This window comes from Galeopterus variegatus, unplaced genomic scaffold (genome assembly GCF_000696425.1).
Source record: "Galeopterus variegatus unplaced genomic scaffold, G_variegatus-3.0.2 Scaffold612, whole genome shotgun sequence".
Lineage (NCBI taxonomy): Eukaryota > Metazoa > Chordata > Mammalia > Dermoptera > Cynocephalidae > Galeopterus > Galeopterus variegatus.
Genome location: NW_007726723.1, coordinates 477,707 through 497,220, shown reverse-complemented (window position 1 = coordinate 497,220; position 19,514 = coordinate 477,707). Strand labels below are relative to the sequence as shown.

The following is a 19,514-nucleotide window of genomic DNA, read 5'->3' as shown; positions in this document are numbered from 1 at the left end:
AGTGAACTGTTCAGCCTCTTCAGGTGAGTAGATAGATTCAAAGACACTATTATGCATTTATTCATTTACTTGTGCCTTTAGCAAATATTTCTTGAGTGTTTCCTATATGCCAGCTGCTATTTTAGGTTCTGAAGATCCAATAGTGAACAAGACAGACAGGGGCCATAGTTTCACGAAACTTACTTTGTAGTAAAGAATTAAACAAATGAAAATATTGTAATTCTTTAAAACAATATATGTGTAATCACTGTAAACCAAGACCTTAAAAAATCTTCCATCTTTAAAAGATTTATTCTCCAGATCTCTTTTCCTATAAACCTTCCAGTTGTTTCCCACCCCACTCAGAGTGAACATCAAAGTCCTAACGTTGTTCTGGAAGGCCCTGCAAGATTCACCGTGGCTACCCATGGCACCTCATCTCCTATTCCATACCTCCCCTCTCAGGCAGACCAGTATCTGCACCTCCTTGTAGACCTTTGAACATATCAAAGCTATTTCTGCTCAGGGCTGTTTCATTTGTTGTTTGCCCTGCCTGGAACGCTCTTACCCCAAATTTCCTTGTGGCTGGCTCTCTCACTTGTTTTGGTTCTCTACTGAAATATTGAATCATTTTATTAGAGAAGATTTCTCTGGATGCCCTGCTGCCCCTTCCATGCCGCTGCTTATTGTGCTTTAACTTCCGCCCTTGCATCTTTTGGCTTGCATGTGTGTGTGTGTGTGTGTGTGTGTGTGTGTACAAAAAATATATATATGCAAATATATGTATATATATTTTTACTTTGCTTATTTGTTTATTGCCTGTTTCCTTACCCTCCTATCCCCAAACAGAGGCCAAGCTCCATTTCAGTAGAGACTTTATATTTTGTACACTGGTATACCCCTAGCACCCAGAACAGTCTATGGCTGGCACAGAGAAGCGGTGCACAAGGAATGTTTGTTGAATGGATAAATAAAGGAAATGTTTTAATATGATTTTGTGTCCAAGCTTCAATATCTTTCAACAGCCTTGCTTATTATTCTCCAGCACTCTTTCTACCTTAGTTATATATAATAGTTTTCACTTTTGCAGATGAAGTTCTGTTTTATTCTTTTTGTCTCTTTGTTCCCTGTACATGCAACATCTTCTGCAATTAAATATTCCTTACCTTCTTGTCTAAAAATTCAAATTCAATAATAAAGAATTCCTGTTTAGTCATACTAATTTTACCTACAAGCTCTCACATACTTTGTTTTTACCACAGTATTGTTAATTTTCATTCATTGGACAAATATTTTAGCACATGTGCTAGGTTTTAGGGTAAAAAGACAAAAAAAAAATGTAATGCCTATCCTTAAAGATCCTACAGTTGAAAGTTGCTATGATACTCTGAAATCTATGTGATGGTCTGTTGTTTCAGGAAGTCAGTAAGCCGAGGACTGTGTATCTTTTTTTCTTTCTTTTCACTGTTCTCGTGTAAGTGTGTGCCTAGCATTGTTCATAGTGTTGCAGGGAATATTAGAAATAAAATAACTAGTGTTTTCCTCAAGAATGTACGTTTTTGGTAACAAGTAGAGTGGTCCAATAAAAATAGCATGTAATAAGGCAGTGTAGGATAGTGAGAAATAAGTGGTAATGACCAGAATTGTCACAGCAATCAAAGCCTAGAGAATGATCACAGTGGACTGGAGTGGTTGAGGAACAGCGTTATTGAAGAGGTGTATCTTGGGATCAGGCTGTGTTGGGCGAGTGGCATCCTCACTGTTCTTGTAGATTGTGACAGGACAGTAGGACAGCTTTTCTTCCTGGGCCTCAGACGAGGCCTCCACATCCTATGTCTACTAGGCATTTCCCAGGATGGAAATGATAGACTGTTGAAGACTGTGCTGTAAGAGGAGAAAGAAAACTGTGTGCTGATTCTGCACTCTGCCCTGGGGGGCTTCGGAGCCCAGGAGTGAGGCATGGGAATGTGTAAATGAGCTGGAACCTGGCCTTGCCCTGGATGGACGGACTGTACCTTTTCGTCCTCTGGCACTGATACTTGCCAGAAGTTAGTGGGAAGGGAGAGCGTAAGACTTGGTTCTCTCAGTGCCCAGGATGTTTCCTCTCTTTGGACCAGCAATAAGTTCCATTTGGCATAACTTGCCCTTGGAAAAATGTTTTCCCATTGGTCCCAAAGAGCTATATAAGTAGATGGCTTAGTACTTTGCTATTAGTGCCTTTGTCAAAAATATGTCAAATTCAGAAGCATTGTAGAATTTTAGAAATATTTTTAGAGGAAAATCATCATTATCATAAAATAACCGTTTGACTTTCTGTGTTGCTTCAAAGCAAGGTCTTATTATTCCAATACTATTTTATGTTTTTAAATGACTATTGTTTTCAACCCAACTGTCTTTAATAGGTCACTCCATACATTTATTCTTGAGTTACAATGGGCCCAGCATCTGTTCTTAATTTATTTTCATTCTAACATATTCTTTTTCTCTTATTTGTGTTTGTTGAAAATGGTATTTTTGGTTGAGGTTATTTTAAGGTGGTGTTGAAATGAATCCTGGGACTGTCCTCTTGTTCAACAGTGCATGTTCTTTCAAGCCTACACATCCAGGGTCATCCTACCAAAATAAATTATATTGGGCTTGTGCAAAACTCTCAAGTGCCTGATTTTTTATTTATGAGAGTTGGCTGCTGGCATAATGTTTGTAGTTTCCCCTGAGCAAAAATGGGCTCCCTTTTCTTTTCTCTGCCTTTTTCAAGAATTTCCAGCCCTATTATTTCTTATGTAGCTGGCTCTGTGTCACTATTTTAGCTTCATTATCCCCATTAGAGAATTTTAAAACTTTAGTTAAATGTCAGTCAAACCTGCTGTTTTAGCAATTGTGTAGGTAGATGGAACTTAACAACCTGCTCATTTATAGGCACAAAACAATATAGAAAATCATCAAGATGTTTTCTTTCTCTTGACCTAAGCTGGATAAAAGAATCCTTATCTATATAGAAAGTTTGACTGATTTTTTTTCTCTTTTTAAAAGAAAATTTCTCAAAGCCTGTATTATTGACAGAGTATAACCTTATATATAGGAATTATTTGGAGATTTGTAGGTTGCTCAAAATTCTATAGAAATATGTGTCAAGTACCCTATTCCCCATGTGGAGGAAGGATTTAATTTTTTTGGCAAGTTGGGAAATATATAGATTCTTCACTTTGGAAACTGATACACTGAAAATCCTTCATTTTGTTCATTCATCTTTATTCATTTAAATCCGTCATCTTTATTCATTTTTAATGTCTTTTTGTGTAACTGGCATAACAAAATAGTCTGGATATATCCACCTAACCTTTCCCCCTTACTTTTGAAAACTATACCAAGTTTACTTGGGTGAACTTTTCTACCAGTATCTACTCCTGGGTCTGTCTAAACCCCATGGATTATGAGTCTGTCTCAAACCTTCCTACTTCAATTAACCCAGCCAAAACTGGCTCTGTCTGGAGAAATGTTAGTGCTTCAGAAGGTAAGGTTGGAGATTGGGCTCTACAGGCTAAATAGATGTTGATAGAGGAAGAAACAGAATGAAGGGTTTATTTTTGCATGCATAGACTCTCTGGTATATCAATATATCTTTGAAAAATAAACAGTGATATCGATCATGTGATAATGGTAATTGTTTTGGGAATGAAAGGAAGAACCTGCTGAGCAGGTAAAGTGGGCCAGACTGTGGAAGGCCCCAGATCAGCAGCAGTGGGGAGCGAGCCACGGTGGCTCTGAATAGAGAATGACATGAGGAGATGTGTCATGGGATGACTGTTTGGGTAATCACCTGGAGAATAGATTGTGTTGGGGGGGCTTTGGCTGCCCATCATCCGTTGTCTTCCCTCTGAGGGGATGTGCTTGCTCTGTGCTCAGTCTACGTGTTTTTGGTGTGGCGTGTACTGCCAATCCGGCCACCCAAATCCCAATGTACTGTGACCACACTGACTGATTTAAGGATAAGCATGTGGTCCAGTGAAATGTAGTGAGACTTTGCTTGGGCTACTGGAAGAGCAGGTGGTGCTTCTCCACTAGCCATGGATGTGGCAGGAGATGAAGCTGGGGTTATTGGAGCCATCATTAGCAGAGGGCAGAGAGGCCACAGAGTGGGCCCAGGCAGGAGATGGAGGGTAAGGAACCGGATGTTTTGAGTACCTGGCCAGTCTGACACCAGCCCTACCACTGACCTTTATAGACATGTGATCCAATAAAATCCCTTTGACTTAAGTCATGTGAGGTCGTAACTTCTGTCTCTTGCTCCTAGAAAAGTCCTAACAGAGGTGGAATCAGATAAACCGTGGGCAGTACTACTAGTTAGGAGACTTTTGGTAAATAGTCTGGGTGCCTGGCATGGAGTAGGCACTCAACACATTAATGGAATTAATTACTAAATTAATTAAATTAAAAGGGCTTAAACTAATGGGTGGCAGCTGTCTGATTTTCCTAGGGTTCTTTTCCAGCTAGCTTGTTTTATATTCTATGTGCCTGTATTAACTATGTTTTTCAAATAACTTAGCTTCGTAGAAGGATACATTTTTAGAAGAGTTAATTTTTTTAGGCAGCTTGAAAATAAGATTCTTTCCGTGCATCCTAGATACACCCCAGTGTGTGTATCCCACTAGCATTTTTCTCTGTGTTATACTAAAGGTATTTTATGGATCTCACGAAGGGCAGAATCTGTTTATTCTAGTTACATGTCACGTATTTTTTTGGATTATGCTCTGTGATTTTTGCCTTTCCCTGTTCTTCTCCAATCTCTGACCTCTGAATAAAATGGTCCTGGGAAAAGACTTCCATTGGTTTTATGGTTTTAAACAGATTAAACCCTCTTTTTGGGAAAGGATTTATGTTTCTAATTTCTCCATCAAAAGGCTAGAGTAGAAAACTGAAGATTCATGGTTACCTTATTTTATTTGTTTAAGCAACTTTATGTAAGAAGGAAAAAAGTGATTTCTTTTTTAATTGTAAAAATTAAATGCTTTTTTCTTGTAATTAAAAGAGATTATAGCATTCTAAATGGTGTGAAGAATTTGGTATTGCTTCAGTTTTTCTTCTTGTATGTCAGAGTACTTTGCTAACTGTAATGGGGTAGACCATCTTTCTTACATACTCTATTATTAGTATTACTTTTACACTGGAAATTGTCACCTAAGGTGAACATTCGGCAGGAGCAAGAAGTAAAACTCTCTGATATGGATTTGTTTGTTAATAATTACTCTTTGTTAATAACTACTGAGATGTATGCTTTCTTTCCTCTGTCACACATGCAGTTACTCATACATGGGATTGATTGGCCAGGAGCTCTGGAGTCAAACTTGAAACATCTTACTTAGCAACCATTTTATAGACAGGAACACCTGCCATGAATAAAATCGATTAGGAGTTTCTAATCAGGTAGACATTTCTATAATTCATGCATGGCTGGTTAGAAGAAGTGAGACTGCGTTCCTGAAATGGTTCCCCCCAAGCTGCAGAAGGTCATTGCAACTTATGATATGAAACACACTGGGGCACACCTTTGGGTTTGCCCAGCTAATCCTGAGACCACCAGGGGAACCAGGTTCTTCAGGCTGACCATAGGTGTTTGCCCCTCCAGACAAGATGAAGCGAGCAGGCAGGGGTTTAAAATGGCAAACTGCTTTACACTAAATTATCAATCCTTTAGCTTTAGCTGGAGATTTTTACTTGTTAAGCGTATTACTCTCTAAAGGAAATTTCAGGGCAAGAGGAGGGTAGGCTTTTGAGCCGTGATGTTTTTCCTTAATTTACAATATTAGGCCTAGACTGAAGAGGTAAAGTAGGGGAGAGGTTGAGGGAAGAGGGCCCTTTTGGACTGAAATCTGGCTCTGCTGCTTTCTAGCTGTGAGACCTTGGGCAATTGATTTACTCTTCATGCGAGGGAAAAGTATCTGCCACAGTTCTGCTGCCTTCTTTACCATCAGCTTTTTTGGAAAATTAGGCCTGGATTGCCACGATTTGGTGCCAGGAGTTAAAGTGGGAAGTGAAGGGGTGGGCACTGCTTAGAGGCAAAACAGCCTCTACACCCAGGATCCTCCACCCAATCAGACTTTCCACATCAGAGGGGGGTTCCCCTCCTGGGAGCATCCACAGCACCGGCCGTGGGTGTCCCTTGCCTGAGAAGCTGCCAGGCCTGGGATTCTTCTGGTCCCTGCTTTCAGAGCAACTGCAGCTGTTCCTCATGGTGTTCTGTCCTTGCCGGGGACCTGTGTGGCACCGTGGGAGTAGTCCTTACAGCCTCCGACCTGAACTCTGCAGTACAGAACTGTGTGATAGAACCACATTAACTATCATATCTTTGAAACTGCAGTATTAATGCCCGTTAATGTTCCACACCTTCACGTTTTATGGCTCATAGGACGTGGTCTGCTCACAACTGAAAAAAAATTGGGGGAAATAAGGGCTCTGCCCGTGCTTTTAGCTTGTTATTGTAATGGTTTCAAATTTGGTTTCTGCAAGAGTCATCCTTGTCATTCAGGCACTTGCTAACCAGTGGGGTGGGCATTTGATGGGTGGACACTAAGAAAGCATATTTGTCTGTATGCCATGTAGCCTGAATATCAACATTAATGATTGCAAATAATAGATAGATGGATGGATAGATACCTAGATAGATTTAAAAAATATTATGTTTTCAGAAATCAGGTTGGCATTCTGATGTAAACATACATTTTAAGTACTTTTTTTGGTTTTTATCTTAAATAATTTTACGAGCTTTAAGATTACATGTAATACATAGGAAAAGATTCAATCTGATGTTATTTGCTTGAAAAAGTCAACCAAAAGCTTTTATTTTTAATACTACAGTAACATGCTTTATTAATTCAGACTTAAAACCAAATAATACTTAATTATTAGAAGTACAGACAGCTCAGGAAGTCTTACCAAGTACATCTGAATTCCTAGCCAGTCGTTTCCTAACTCTCCAAAAGCAGCAAAAAGGAGAAGAGCTCAAGATGGGGAAGGGAGTCTTGAGACTGAAAGAGTCAGGTGTGGCCCGGGCAGCTTTTCCCTCAGGCTAGCGGGCTGCTGTGCTTGGGTTTGGGATGCTCATTGCTCTCCTTTGGGACTGAACGCTGGATGTCAGTGCAGCCTCTGGACCAACTTTAGAGACTGTTGTAGTGTTCTGGCTGAGGCTGGTGCTTCCTTTCCTTAGTAAATCGCATGAGTTTTGCTGGCCAGCCACATTACTGAGTGGCTTAATTTCTGGAGAATTTAATATTGAATCATTATTGTATGTATTTTCACAGTTGCTGTTTTGTGTCCTTCTGGGTAGTCTGTAAAGTACCACTGAGTTAGAACTGCAGCCTGCCAGAATGGAGGGAGACTTTAAAAACCCTTTGGACCCTTTATAGAAGTCAAAACCCAGAGATAGTGACTAAACTGGCTTGGCTCAACAGTTCAGTTTCAAAACCAAAACCAGAACCAGAGCCCAGGCCTCCTGACTCGCAAATACTTTTCTTTTCATATTGGTAGAGTTAGAAAATGTCATGATACCAAATTTAGCATGACAAACTATTTATCTAGCTGCTTTTCTTAGATTAGAACATAAACTTGTCTTAAGTTTTGGCTGCTGCAGACAGTTTGATTTCTCCCTGTTCAACAGTCTCTGGATCTCTTCCCCCAAATGATTGACAGTGATCTTCAGCCTAATTTATATGGTATTGAGGACTTGGTCTTTGGCCTGAGAAAAGCTTACGGCCAGCCTGTGCCTTTGATTTTTCTTCTGTCCTTTTTCAATGTATGGTAACCCTACCCTGCACTTTGGATTCCTTGTCCTTCAGAGCAGCTTTCCTTACCCAGATAGGCCGAGATGATTCTGAAACCCAAAATGTTCAGCAGTCCAGTATTCTATCTGCATGGTAGAAAGTGAAGGCCCATATTCTGTTGAGATTGAAATTAGAAGGTGGTGAGACAGGGGATTGCTGAAGAGAGGCTCTGTCTCTCAGTGATTTGCAAGGGCCTCCTGACTCCAGGCAGTGGGGAAAGGACCAAGAAGGACTTGTGTTCTGCAGCTGGGTTGTCCTGTTTTAGACCTGGTAGTGCTGTGATAGGGCCCGGTAGTTTTGACTGAAGCTTTTCAGCCTTGGCCTAGAAATACTGACGAAACCTTTTTTCCCCTTCAGTCTAAACTCAACAGAGGAGAGATGGGAATAAGAAAGGCCATTAATCTGGGGCACTGTCTTTTGCATTGAATCTGCAAGATTCTTGTGGATGGACAAAGAATCTTATCTTTTTTTTTTTTGTCTTTTGTCTTTTTCCGTGTCCGGCAACGGATCGCAACCCTCAGTGTTGCCCCCGTACCGGACCGGGGACCGGCAACGGGATTGCAACCCTCGGTGTTGCTCCCGCTCCTCGCTCAGCCAGTGAGCGGGAACCGGTCTGTATGTGGGATCCGAACCCTCGGGCGGGAGCGCCGCCGCGCTTCCCAAGCGGCGCACTATCCAGTGCGCCACCGGGCCGGCCCCAAAGAATCTTATCTTATTCATCCTTTTGTTTTTCTTCTCAGAACCTAACACAGTGCTACACAGAGGCATTTTGTTGAATGGAATTAGATGTTTAGTGTTCTCTCTTTTATTAGTTCTGAGAATCCTTAAAGTCTGCTCTTGCCAGTGTTTGGGCTTTTCTATCTTATTCCTGAGCTTTGTCTTTGGGTTTATCTCAAAGAATAATATTCCCATATTGGTTTTTGAATATAGTTTAACAATGTAATTTTGTCTTAAGGCATTCTATTTTCAAATACTAATTTCATGTATAAAATTGCTTAAAACAATTGTTAACTGATTGTCCTAAACATATTAATTTTGAATAACAGCACTAGAGTAACCCGAGGCATTCACAAGTGCCCACAGCTATGGTGAATGACAAGCTTCTGTTTGAAGTTAGACATTAGCTCCAGGCTGAGCTTTGCTACCTGTTCCATGCATGACCTGGGGAAATTTATCCAGTCTCTAAACAGAACTGTGAAATGGGCATTATGTAAGAGCCTAACTCATTGGTTTATGGTGGGATTAACTGAGGTCAGATATGCAAAGTAATAGCACAGTGCATGGTATAGAGTAAATACTCTGGAAATATTTGTTATTGTTCTTATTGTTGGTTATTATTTTGGTAACTTTTACATAAACCAAATGACAGCTGGGATTGGTCTGATCCATGAGCTATTGTTAGAGTTATTTTGAATACCTGGGTTCTCTTCCAAAGTTCTCCCCAGAATTTCTGCCAACTCCCATGGAAGCTTGCATTTTTACTGTTACTCCTGGCATAATGTTCTGCTTCTGAATTAGTTCAGATTGTTGATCATTTCACCATCCATTTATACATCCCTGTTTCATGGCACAGCTATGTGTAGAACCTGTCTTTTCCTTAATTACCTACCCCTCCTCCAAACTGTCAAGGCATATGGTATGTAGCCAACTGTCCTGAAAATTTGGGCAAAGGAAGGTTGATACTTCAATAAAGCAAATGACTTCAGACAGATTAGATTAGACTTGTTCACCCCATCCCTGGGAATTATTTTTTCCAGCACTTCGCAACCTAATAAAAAAACACTTAAAAATTAGTTATAGCTATTTTCTAAATACACCAAAAAATTAACAGTACTTGTTTTGGATTATGGTCCTAAGGATGATTTTCTTTTCTTCCTTTTATATTTCTGAATATTTGAAAGTTAATTAAATAACTATATGTTTCATAATTTTTAAAAAGACCAGCTTTAAAAGCTGGGGAGAAAGCTTTGTATGACTAGGGAGACTTTAGTACATACAGTATAAACAGACCTTTGCCCAATGATCCTCATCTCCTTTTTCTAATCTTTTAAGATGTATTTCTCACAAGTCCTAATGGAGTCAGTTTGTTTTCTTTGTGTATCACAAGTGCAGTTACCCTTGTTGGTAACACTAATAGGCTTTTTCCTTTAAAATGTCTTGACATGCCGGTTGCTTCTTACCATTTGTTGTTTTTTTGCATACTTTGGGTTTTTGCTGCTCTGGGGTGGAGTTTGAGTGGTCAGTGTGTCTGCCTCTGGCTTCTGCAAAGAGTGGAATCTCCACTTTCTCAGTTCCCATAAGTTCATGCCTCAGGTCCCTCTGTGCGGCTTCTGATCTTAGCCCTCCCAGGAGCACTCTTGCTAAGGTCAGCAGAGTCTTCCATGCTATGAATCCCGTGGTCAGTTTACAGTTCTTGCCTTACTCAGTCTCTCAGCGGCATTTGACATAAACACTCCCTATCGCTTAAAACATTTCCTCTGCTTTGGCAGCAAAATCTCCTAATTTTCCTGCTATCTGGTCATTCCTTTCTAGTGTGCTTTTCTTTCTTCTTTTCTTCTGTCAGACCTTGAATCACTGACTTTCCTCAGATACCTTTCCTTCTCACTGTATATGCTCTTTCTAGGTGACATCTTTCTGTTCCATGGCTTCAAGTATCATTTATATGCCAAAGACTACAAATTTACCACATTTCAACAAGTCTAAGACATCAGTGATGTTAAGAGGCATCAAGACTTTTGGTACCACAAAGAAGAAAAAAGCACTGCCAGTTAGGTGACACAATGACTTCTTATCACATTAATCATAAGATGTATCCCATTTTCAGAAATGTCAGAATGTAAAAAACATATACCTAAGAATTAATAATCTGTCATAATATCTTTTGCATAGATTGAATGTCATTTTCAGAGCATGAACAGCCAGTGTGTTTTAAGCATAGAGTTCCTAGGAGCGTGTGAAGGAGATGCAATCACTTTTTCTGGAGAAGCTGGCGGTTCCCTGAGTCTTTCTCTCCAATTATGAAAGAGGCCTTATTACTATGTAGCTTATTGTGTGTGTAGATGAGATAGAATTAAGTTAGTTGAACAATGAGGCAAGGTTTTTGAAGCAGTGGGTCTTTAAGATAGTGCCAAAACTCCGAGATCTACTTCATTTTAGGTTGTTCTGGCTATCTTAGTACAAACCATGAGGTGGTCCCTGAACAGTACTCTCCATCTTCACAGAATTTCTCAGACAACTGAATTTTAACTTTTATTACTCATTTATTTTGTTGTTACACATCTCTGGGAAATCATGCTGTTGGTGTTTCCCTCATTGTTTTTCATTTCTATTTTTCTGCCTGTATTTCAAATTGTCTTTGACAGCTATGGGACCTGTAAGAACTATTGCCGAATTTTTAAATGTAATTTTCCTGCAACAGCATCCAAAGTTAACAAAAAGACATGGAAAAATCCCATTAAGTATTCTTTTTTTTTTTTTCCTTTTTGTCTTTTTTCGTGACCGGTAACGGGATCGCAACCCTCGGTGTTGCGCCTGCACCGCGCTCAACCAGTGAGTGGACCGGTCTCTATATGGGATCCGAACCCTTGGTGGGAGCGCCACTGCGCTCCCAAGCACCGCACTACCGAGTGCGCCACCAGGCTGGCCCCCATTAAGTATTCTAATCTACCCACATCTGCATACCTTATTCTGTTCCACTGAGGTTTTCTAAAAATAATTTAAGTGGTAGTGTTTTCTTCACTTCTGTAGGGAAAATAATCCATCTAAATACTTTTGCCTCAGAACATTATTTTATGTTCAATATGATTATCCCAGTAAAGCTTTTTTTCATTAGGGGCCGGCCCGGTGGCGCACTGCTACAGTGCGCCGCTTGGGAGCACGGCGGCGCTCCCGCCGAGGGTTCGGATCCCACATATAGACCGGCCGCTCAATGGCTGAGGGAGGTGCAGGTGCAACACCGAGGGTTGTGATCCCGTTGCCGGTCCCGGTCCGGTACGGGCGCGACACTGAGGGTTGCGATCCGTTGCCGGTCACAAAAAAAGACAAAAAGGGAAAAAAAAAAAAAAAAAGCCTTTTTTCATTAGTTCTAAGTGCAGTAAATTATTTGCATTCTATTTTTTAGGTATTGCTTACCCCTGAACTTCTGCTTAATTTAGCTAGGCACATTTTAGCATGCAAATGAGTTTTTCCCCAAAGAAGTGTTCTAAAAATAATATAGCCCCTTATTTTCTCCTCCCACAACTCTCTTTCATTATATCTTTCTTGTAGTTAATTCAACATAGAATGCTTAATAACGAAAGTTTAATAAAATAATCCAACCATGTAGGAATTGAAAAATACTCTCCTTAAAAACATTTGAATCAAAGAAGAAATAAAAACTGCAGTTGTACAACAGACAAAACTCAAAGGATGCAGCCGAAGATTTTCTTGGAGGAAAATGATTGGATTTAAAAACTTTTGTTATTAAAAAAAAGAATGAAAATTAATGAGCTATTAAACCTGGGAATTCAGGAACAAACCACCAAAGAAACAAACAACTACATGACATACCCAGGGAAAGCAAGTTAAAACATTTATTAACAAACAAAAACAAATTAAATCAGAAAAGAGAAAAATTATGAAGTTGATAAATCAATCCAAGACTGTTACTTTGAAGAAAAACCTTTGCCTATCTAATCACAAAAAGATAAAAACATAATTAATTCACAATGTTATGAATGAGAGAAGGAATAAAGAAGGGGTTTACCCACAGTATTAGTCCACTTTTGTGTCGTTGTAACACAATACTCAAGACTGGGTAATCTATAAAGAAAAGAGGTTTATTTGGCTCATGAATCTGGGGATTGCATCTGGTGTGGGCCTCAGGCTGCTTCCATGGCAGCAAGTGGCAGGGCAGCTGGCGGGTACAAAATCAAATGGCGAGAGGAAGCAAGAGAGACAGAGGGGAGGTTCCAGCACTGGTGGGAACTAATCCATTTTTGTGAGAGCTCTCCTTCACCCTCCCAACCCCTGCCAGGGCATTAATCTATTCATGAGGGGTCTGCCCCCATGACCCAAATACCTCCTAATACTGCCACTTTGGGGTTCAGATTTCAACATGAACTCTGAGGGGGACAAACATATCCAAACTGTATTACCCTCAGATAGGGATTAACAGATTGTAAGGATTTGAAAATCTGCAATAAGATAATTTGTAAAGAAAATAGATATCAAAATGAGATTTAGTGAAAAATGAAACATTGAATAAATCTGTAACCACATAAGAAATTGAAAGCATTATTAAGGAATTATTTCTATAAAAGGAAGTACCTATATTTGTTTCAAATAATAAATAATTTGTATGTTGAAAGCTTCTTTATTAATTGATGTAACCATAACTGTGATTAATTCACCTGATAGAAGTAGCACAAAAAGGTTAGTGCATGCCAATTTCTCTTAAAAGTATAGATGCAAAAAAAAAAAAAAAAAAGCAGCCCCAAAGCCAAACCAAAACAAACAAAAAAATGATGGCAGTTAAAAATACAAGCAATATTAAAACATCAATATACCAATTTCAAGTTTGTCATATACCAGGAATCCAAGACGTAAGAAATCTTTTGCTATTATTGATAATATTGGACTAGAGTGAAAAAGCAAATATTTTCCCAAATACATATTACAAAGGCATAACACTCATTTCTAATTTTTCATAATTGAAAATCTTATTAAGCTAGGAATGGGCCACTTCATAATGTGATAAAAAAGTATTAACATCAAACTCAATTTGAAATATTGGAATTGTTCCCATTAAAAGCAGGAGTTCAGGGGAAGAGAGGCTCAACATCATAAGCCATCAGGGAAATGCAAATCAAAATCACCATGAAGTACTGTCTCACACCTACTAGGATGACTATAATAAAAAAGAGAGATTATAACAAGCATTATGAGGATGTGGAGAAATTGGAATCCTGATATATTGGTGGCAGGAATGTAAAATAGTACTCATACAGCCACTTTGGAAGATGGTCCAGGAGTTCCTCAAAAGGTTAATCAGAAAGTTACCATAATACCCAGTAATTGCTAGGTACATACCCAAGAGAAATGAAAACATATGTCCATACAAAAGCTTGTATACAAATGATCTTAGCAGCATTATTTATAATAGCTAAAAGGTGGAAACAACCCAAATGTCTATCAGCTGACAAATGGATAAATAAAATGTGGTATACCCATATAATGGAATATTATTTGGCAATAAAAAGACAAGGTACTGATAGAGTCTACAAATAGCTGAACTTAGATTGAAACATAGATTGTAAACATGTTAAGTGAAAGAAACCAGTCAGAAAGTACGATGTATTTTATGACTCATTTATATCAAATGTTCAGAGAAGGCAAATCCATACAGCCAAAAGGTAGATTGAGAGTTTCTTGGGCTGGGATGGTTGAGGGAAAAAATGGGGGGAAGGGGGGAGTTTCTTTTGGGGGTAATGAAAACATTTTAAAATTGATTGTGGTGATGCTTGCACACTGATATGTACAATGCTGTGAATATACTAAAACATCATTGAGTAGTACACTTTTAATGGGTGAATTGTATGGTATGTGAATTATATGTCAATAAAGCTGTTATTAAAAAATTAAAAACAATGCTAGGGTGACTTCTGTCACCATGTTATGTATTATTACTCTGAAGTTTCTAGTTAATGCCATTAAGCAAGGGGAAAAAAAAGATATAAATACAGGAAAGGAAGCAACAAATTATTACAGAAAATATTCCTGTCTACTCAGAATATTCAAGAGACTTTATTGAAAAAGTGATTAGAATGAATAAAAAAGTTTGGCAAAGAGGCAGTTATGAAACACACAAACAAAACCTGAGATATGGGCTACTATACTTAGTATATAAACAGTTCTTATAAGTATATAAGAAATGGTGATCCCAGTAGGAAAGTAAACCAATGATATGAGACCATTTACAAAAGAGATACCTTGATGGATAATCGTGTGAAAGAATGTGTAGCATGTCAGTAGCAAAATAAATACTTTTAACAACCGTAAGTTGGTAGATGAGGAGCACTATTATTGAATGAACATCTTTAACATAAATAACATTCACACAGCTTCAGGAATTTTGCAACACCCCAGGGTACTTTGTGTGACTGAAAAATATTTATAATACCTAATTCTTTGTTTACCTCAGTAGATCTCTGGAAATTGGGAACAAGTGGGATGGGGCTCTCTAGAACTATTCTAGAAGGCTGGTTTGACTCTAAGGGCTTAGAGGACACTGAGGCAATAGAATGTCTTCAGTGCTGTTTACTCTTGGTGTCCTGAGGAATATTCATTAGGTCTGCTCCTCCCCTGGGTCTTCCATGGAGCAGATGAGCAGTCTGGGGTTCCCAAACTATAGCAGGACCACTACTTCTATGTTAAACTGAAGAATAGAGCATATATGATGTGTTAGTCCCTATGCTGCTTCATAGAAGCAAATACCATCCTGACTTGAGGGATGAGGGTTGAGCCAACTTTGCTCTGTAGATGTCTGATCCTTGGCAATCGTAGGATTGCTATGCCCTGTGGTCATTACAGGAGTATTCATCTGGTGGCTATGGTGGCTCTGTCTTTAGAGCCATCATTGTTTCACTTTTCACTTTCAATCTGTACAGATTGTCTTGTCATTTCCATTATATTGCATGTTGGAATGATCCCAGAGCACATGCCCTTGGAATTGCTCTGCATGTAAGAGATGTATGCTTGATAAAACTTGTCTCCAGAAATCTCTTCTGACAGTTTGAATTTTAGCTCAGTGGGGAGAATTCCATTCAATAGAAAGATTTTATTATAAGCGAATGCGATTTTAAATTGGTAGGTGTTCCTTGTATAGATTTCTCTGATACTTTTTTTTCCCACATGTACAAGGGGCCTTCAAAAAGTTCATGGAAAGCTTTGCATTATCTTTTAATTCCATTTTTCCACGAACTTTTTGAAGTACTCCCAAATATTTGTATTTCCTACCAGTTTATGTGGAAGCAAACAGCCTTAAAGCCATTTAGGCAGCTTAGAAACACATAGGAAAACATGCTGTTTCCTTTTTCCTAGAGTGTATTCATACGTAGTCATTGTGTGAACTCAGAACTTTAATGCATACACTTTCTGCTTTAACTTGGAAGTATAATTACAATAAAAATGCTGTCCTATTTAAAAATCAGGGGATATTCTTAAAGAATAGGGTCTACAAATCTTTTGTGGTACATTTAGAGTCATATTTTAGTGGTTGATGAACTTTTATCTTTTGAGGCACAGAATCATTTTGAGATCTAATTAATTTAAGGGAGCATGTTTTGGTTTTATTGAGAGAATTCTCAAAATTATATTTTGGAGTATTAGATTACTTAATATTTATTTTGTATATAGTCTTTTTGGTTTACTATAACTCTTTCCATTAAACTGATTTCTCTAGGTTGAAAATGTCCGCTTGGTAGATCGAGTATCTTCTAAAAAAGCAGCCCTAGGTACTTTGTATTTGACGGCTACTCATGTAATATTTGTGGAAAATGCACCTGACACAAGAAAAGAAACATGGGTATGCTTTCCTTATTTTTGGCTTTATGTGTTTTGCATTGTTTGAAGTAAAATGTTTTGATCATTCTTTTATTTGTCCTCCAGGTAAGGTGGGTGGGCTTTTGGTGTTTGGATGTTCAGACTACTGCTTCCGGAATGTATGCTTTGCCTTTTTCTGTACAGATCTATATATTCATTTTAAACACTAATTATTTGAACATCATCAGACCTAGAAATAGCCAGGAGATACAAGTGCTTCGTATCACAGCTATCAAGTAGCGATTCAATAATGTCAGCATGCCAGATACAGCATTTTCATAGAACTTTATTTGCAATACGCTTTATTCATAGGATCCTGTATTGCAGCCATTCCTGTCATTTTATTAAGTTTTGTCTCCACTTTCCTGATAATTTAAAAAATAAAAGAAGAAAAGCTAGAGAAGAATTCCATCATCTTCTTTTATATAGCAACCCAACCATAAAACTATGACTGGAACCAGAATCCCTGGATTATAGATTTTCCTCTTTGCATATTCCGTGGACAGTGTTATGTTCTTAGCAGAGGTGGCAGGCACTACTTAGTGGAGAGAAAACTTAAAAAACAAAGTGCGGCCATTGAAGAGTGATCAGAGATCCTCCTGAAATGCCAGAGAGATGTGCTTCAGCATGATTTTCTTAAATTTCTTCCTTAGAGAGTAGAATGACGGTTACCAGAGGCTGGGGGTTTGGGGGGATAGGGAAGGAGGGAATAGGAAGTTGTTGATCAAAAGGTACAAAGTTTCAGACCAGACAGGAGAAATAAGTTTTGAGATCTGTTGCACAGCAGGGTGATTATAGTCAATAATAATGTATATTTCAAAATAATTAAGAGTAAATTTTAAATGTCTCACCATAAAAAAGGATAGGTAAGAGAAACTATAGATGTTAATTAGCTTGATGTAATCATTCCACATTGTATCCCATAAATGTATATAATTATGATCAGAATATCACATTGTATCCCATAAATGTATATAATTATGAATTGTTAATTAACAGTAATATTAATAAAAAACTTTAAAAATAAAATAAATGTATTCTTCTGCAGCCTGCCCGACCACCAACAGCTTAGAAAACAACAGTCCCAAGTTGCTTTTGAACTTGAGCATTCCATGTGGAATTAAGGAGCATGGTGGCACCTCCCAGCGGAGCCATATCCAACTTTTGTTGGTTCCAAAAGTTTATATAACTTCTCATGACCTTATTTAATTTTAGCTATTAAGTGCATCCAACATTTGACTACCAAAATGTTGCCATACCTGGTCTTGTGCAGATTTATATGCCGAATAGTTTGCTTCAAAATAATTATCCTGAATATTAGAATGCTTGGTATTGAAAAATAAAATTATAAATTTAGACAGTTGACTCTTAGTCGGAACATCTCATTTCTTGTCATCTGAGTGCAGATGTTGAGCTAGCTGAAGGTTGGGGAGTGTTTCTTGTCTATCTGTGTAGCTCAGAAACTTGTGTTAGTCCTTGTGATATTTGCTAGTTGTTTGTGCTTAGCTTACCCAAATTAACTTTTGATTCTAGATTCTTCACAGTCAGATTTCCACCATTGAAAAACAGGCAACAACTGCTACTGGATGCCCTCTGCTTATTCGCTGCAAGAACTTTCAGATAATACAGTTCATCATACCGCAGGAAAGAGATTGCCACGATGTGTACATCTCTCTGATACGCCTTGCAAGGCCAGGTAGGGCAGAGGAACTTGGGATTTAATATAGCCCCACTCTTAAGAAATTCACAAATCATGTGCAAAAATTTGTATAGTGCTTAGGAAATGGAGTGTTTTAGGAATTGTAGGTCATCCTAGTCCTCACATGAGGCCCAGGTAGTTTGAATGGTCACCTGATATATACTTCCTTGTCTTTTAGAATCTCCCCTGAGTTATTTATTATATGGGCCTTTTTCATTAATGTTAGTATTCAGTTCATCTTAGTGGGGGTTATAGTGTGTTTTACTTTTTTGGTGAAATCACCTTAGAATTATGCCCTTCTGTTGCTGTGGTAATTGAGCCACCTTGATTGAGGCCTAAGACAGAACTGACAGTTTGTTTTGTGTGGAATACGTTGTTATCAAGAGTTCCAGCACAGTTCTCCCCCTCTTAGGGCCTTTAAGCTTTGGTCTCCATTGCTTTTTGATAGTAAATATATATTTTCCAAGGTTGGTATAGCTACACTTTTGTAAGCATTGGTGAATATTCAGAGTGTGGATATCTTGATTCTCCTTAAGTGATGGGAAGAATGTTTGGATTTTAAAAATGTCTTCTCTCAGTTACTATCTTGTCCTATTCTTCATCTCAGGATCTTCAGATTTATATCTTATAATTTACTTTTACAGAAGTGTTTCTTGTCTCTCTGTGTGGCTTGTGTGAATTGTGGTGTTCTTTTGCTTAAAAGAAATATACCTCCAAGTTTCTTGGAGAATACAGTGAAAAGAGATCATTTATAAGGGATCATTAATAAGGGAAACAGAAAAGAGATCATTTATAATAGGTGATTAATAAGGGAAATAGGATATGTACTTATAGTTACTTTGCCAAATACTTTCTGATTCAGGAAAAAAGTTTGATTATAAACTTTTCAAGGTGTTCAGTTGGGTTCTGAATTTTTTATGATATGATTATATCATTTGTAGGTAGCTAAGAGCTAAAGTTATATAATGGAAAAGATGCCAGGCAGCTGTCAAAATTGGATAATTCTGACTTTGCTTCCTTTTCCAGGCAGTTGGTTGAGGCTTTTTCATCTAAGTGTGTTAAAAAGAACAGCAGAGTAAGCCAGAAAAGCAGTTGAACTTTTTGGAGGGTGCACTATAATTGGAACAGAAGTTCTGGGAAGATGTACATTAGGTTGCACGCAGCAGAGTGAGGAGACTTGTGCGCCAGCAATTTCTGTGTCACTGATTAATGGATATACTGGGTAATAAATGTGTTCTGACCAGATTAATGGGATTTAGGAATAGCCCAGAGAGCTGGGAAAAGGCTGAGCAGCTGGAAGATCACAGTGACGGTGAGGGCTGTGGCCCTGTGACAGCAAGCACCAAGAGTCTCACTATGAGGGTCCCTAGGAAGGAAAATCACTGTGTTCCCTCACTTTTAAATATATATGCTTTCTTTAAAAAGATGAAGTTTTGAAGAGT

The 19,514-nt window shown here is 38.4% G+C and overlaps 1 protein-coding gene across 2 annotated transcripts in view; it reads left to right on the top strand.

The window, feature by feature from the left end:
• Nucleotides 1-19,514, top strand: part of MTMR7 (myotubularin related protein 7) — a 107,167-nt gene that overhangs the window by 12,900 nt on the left and 74,753 nt on the right. For both annotated transcript variants that reach the window (XM_008570547.1, XM_008570546.1), the window contains exons 2-3: nucleotides 16,234-16,356; nucleotides 17,907-18,069. In XM_008570547.1, coding sequence (XP_008568769.1) covers nucleotides 16,234-16,356; nucleotides 17,907-18,069 — 286 coding nt within the window. The remainder of the gene's footprint in view (nucleotides 1-16,233; nucleotides 16,357-17,906; nucleotides 18,070-19,514) is intronic.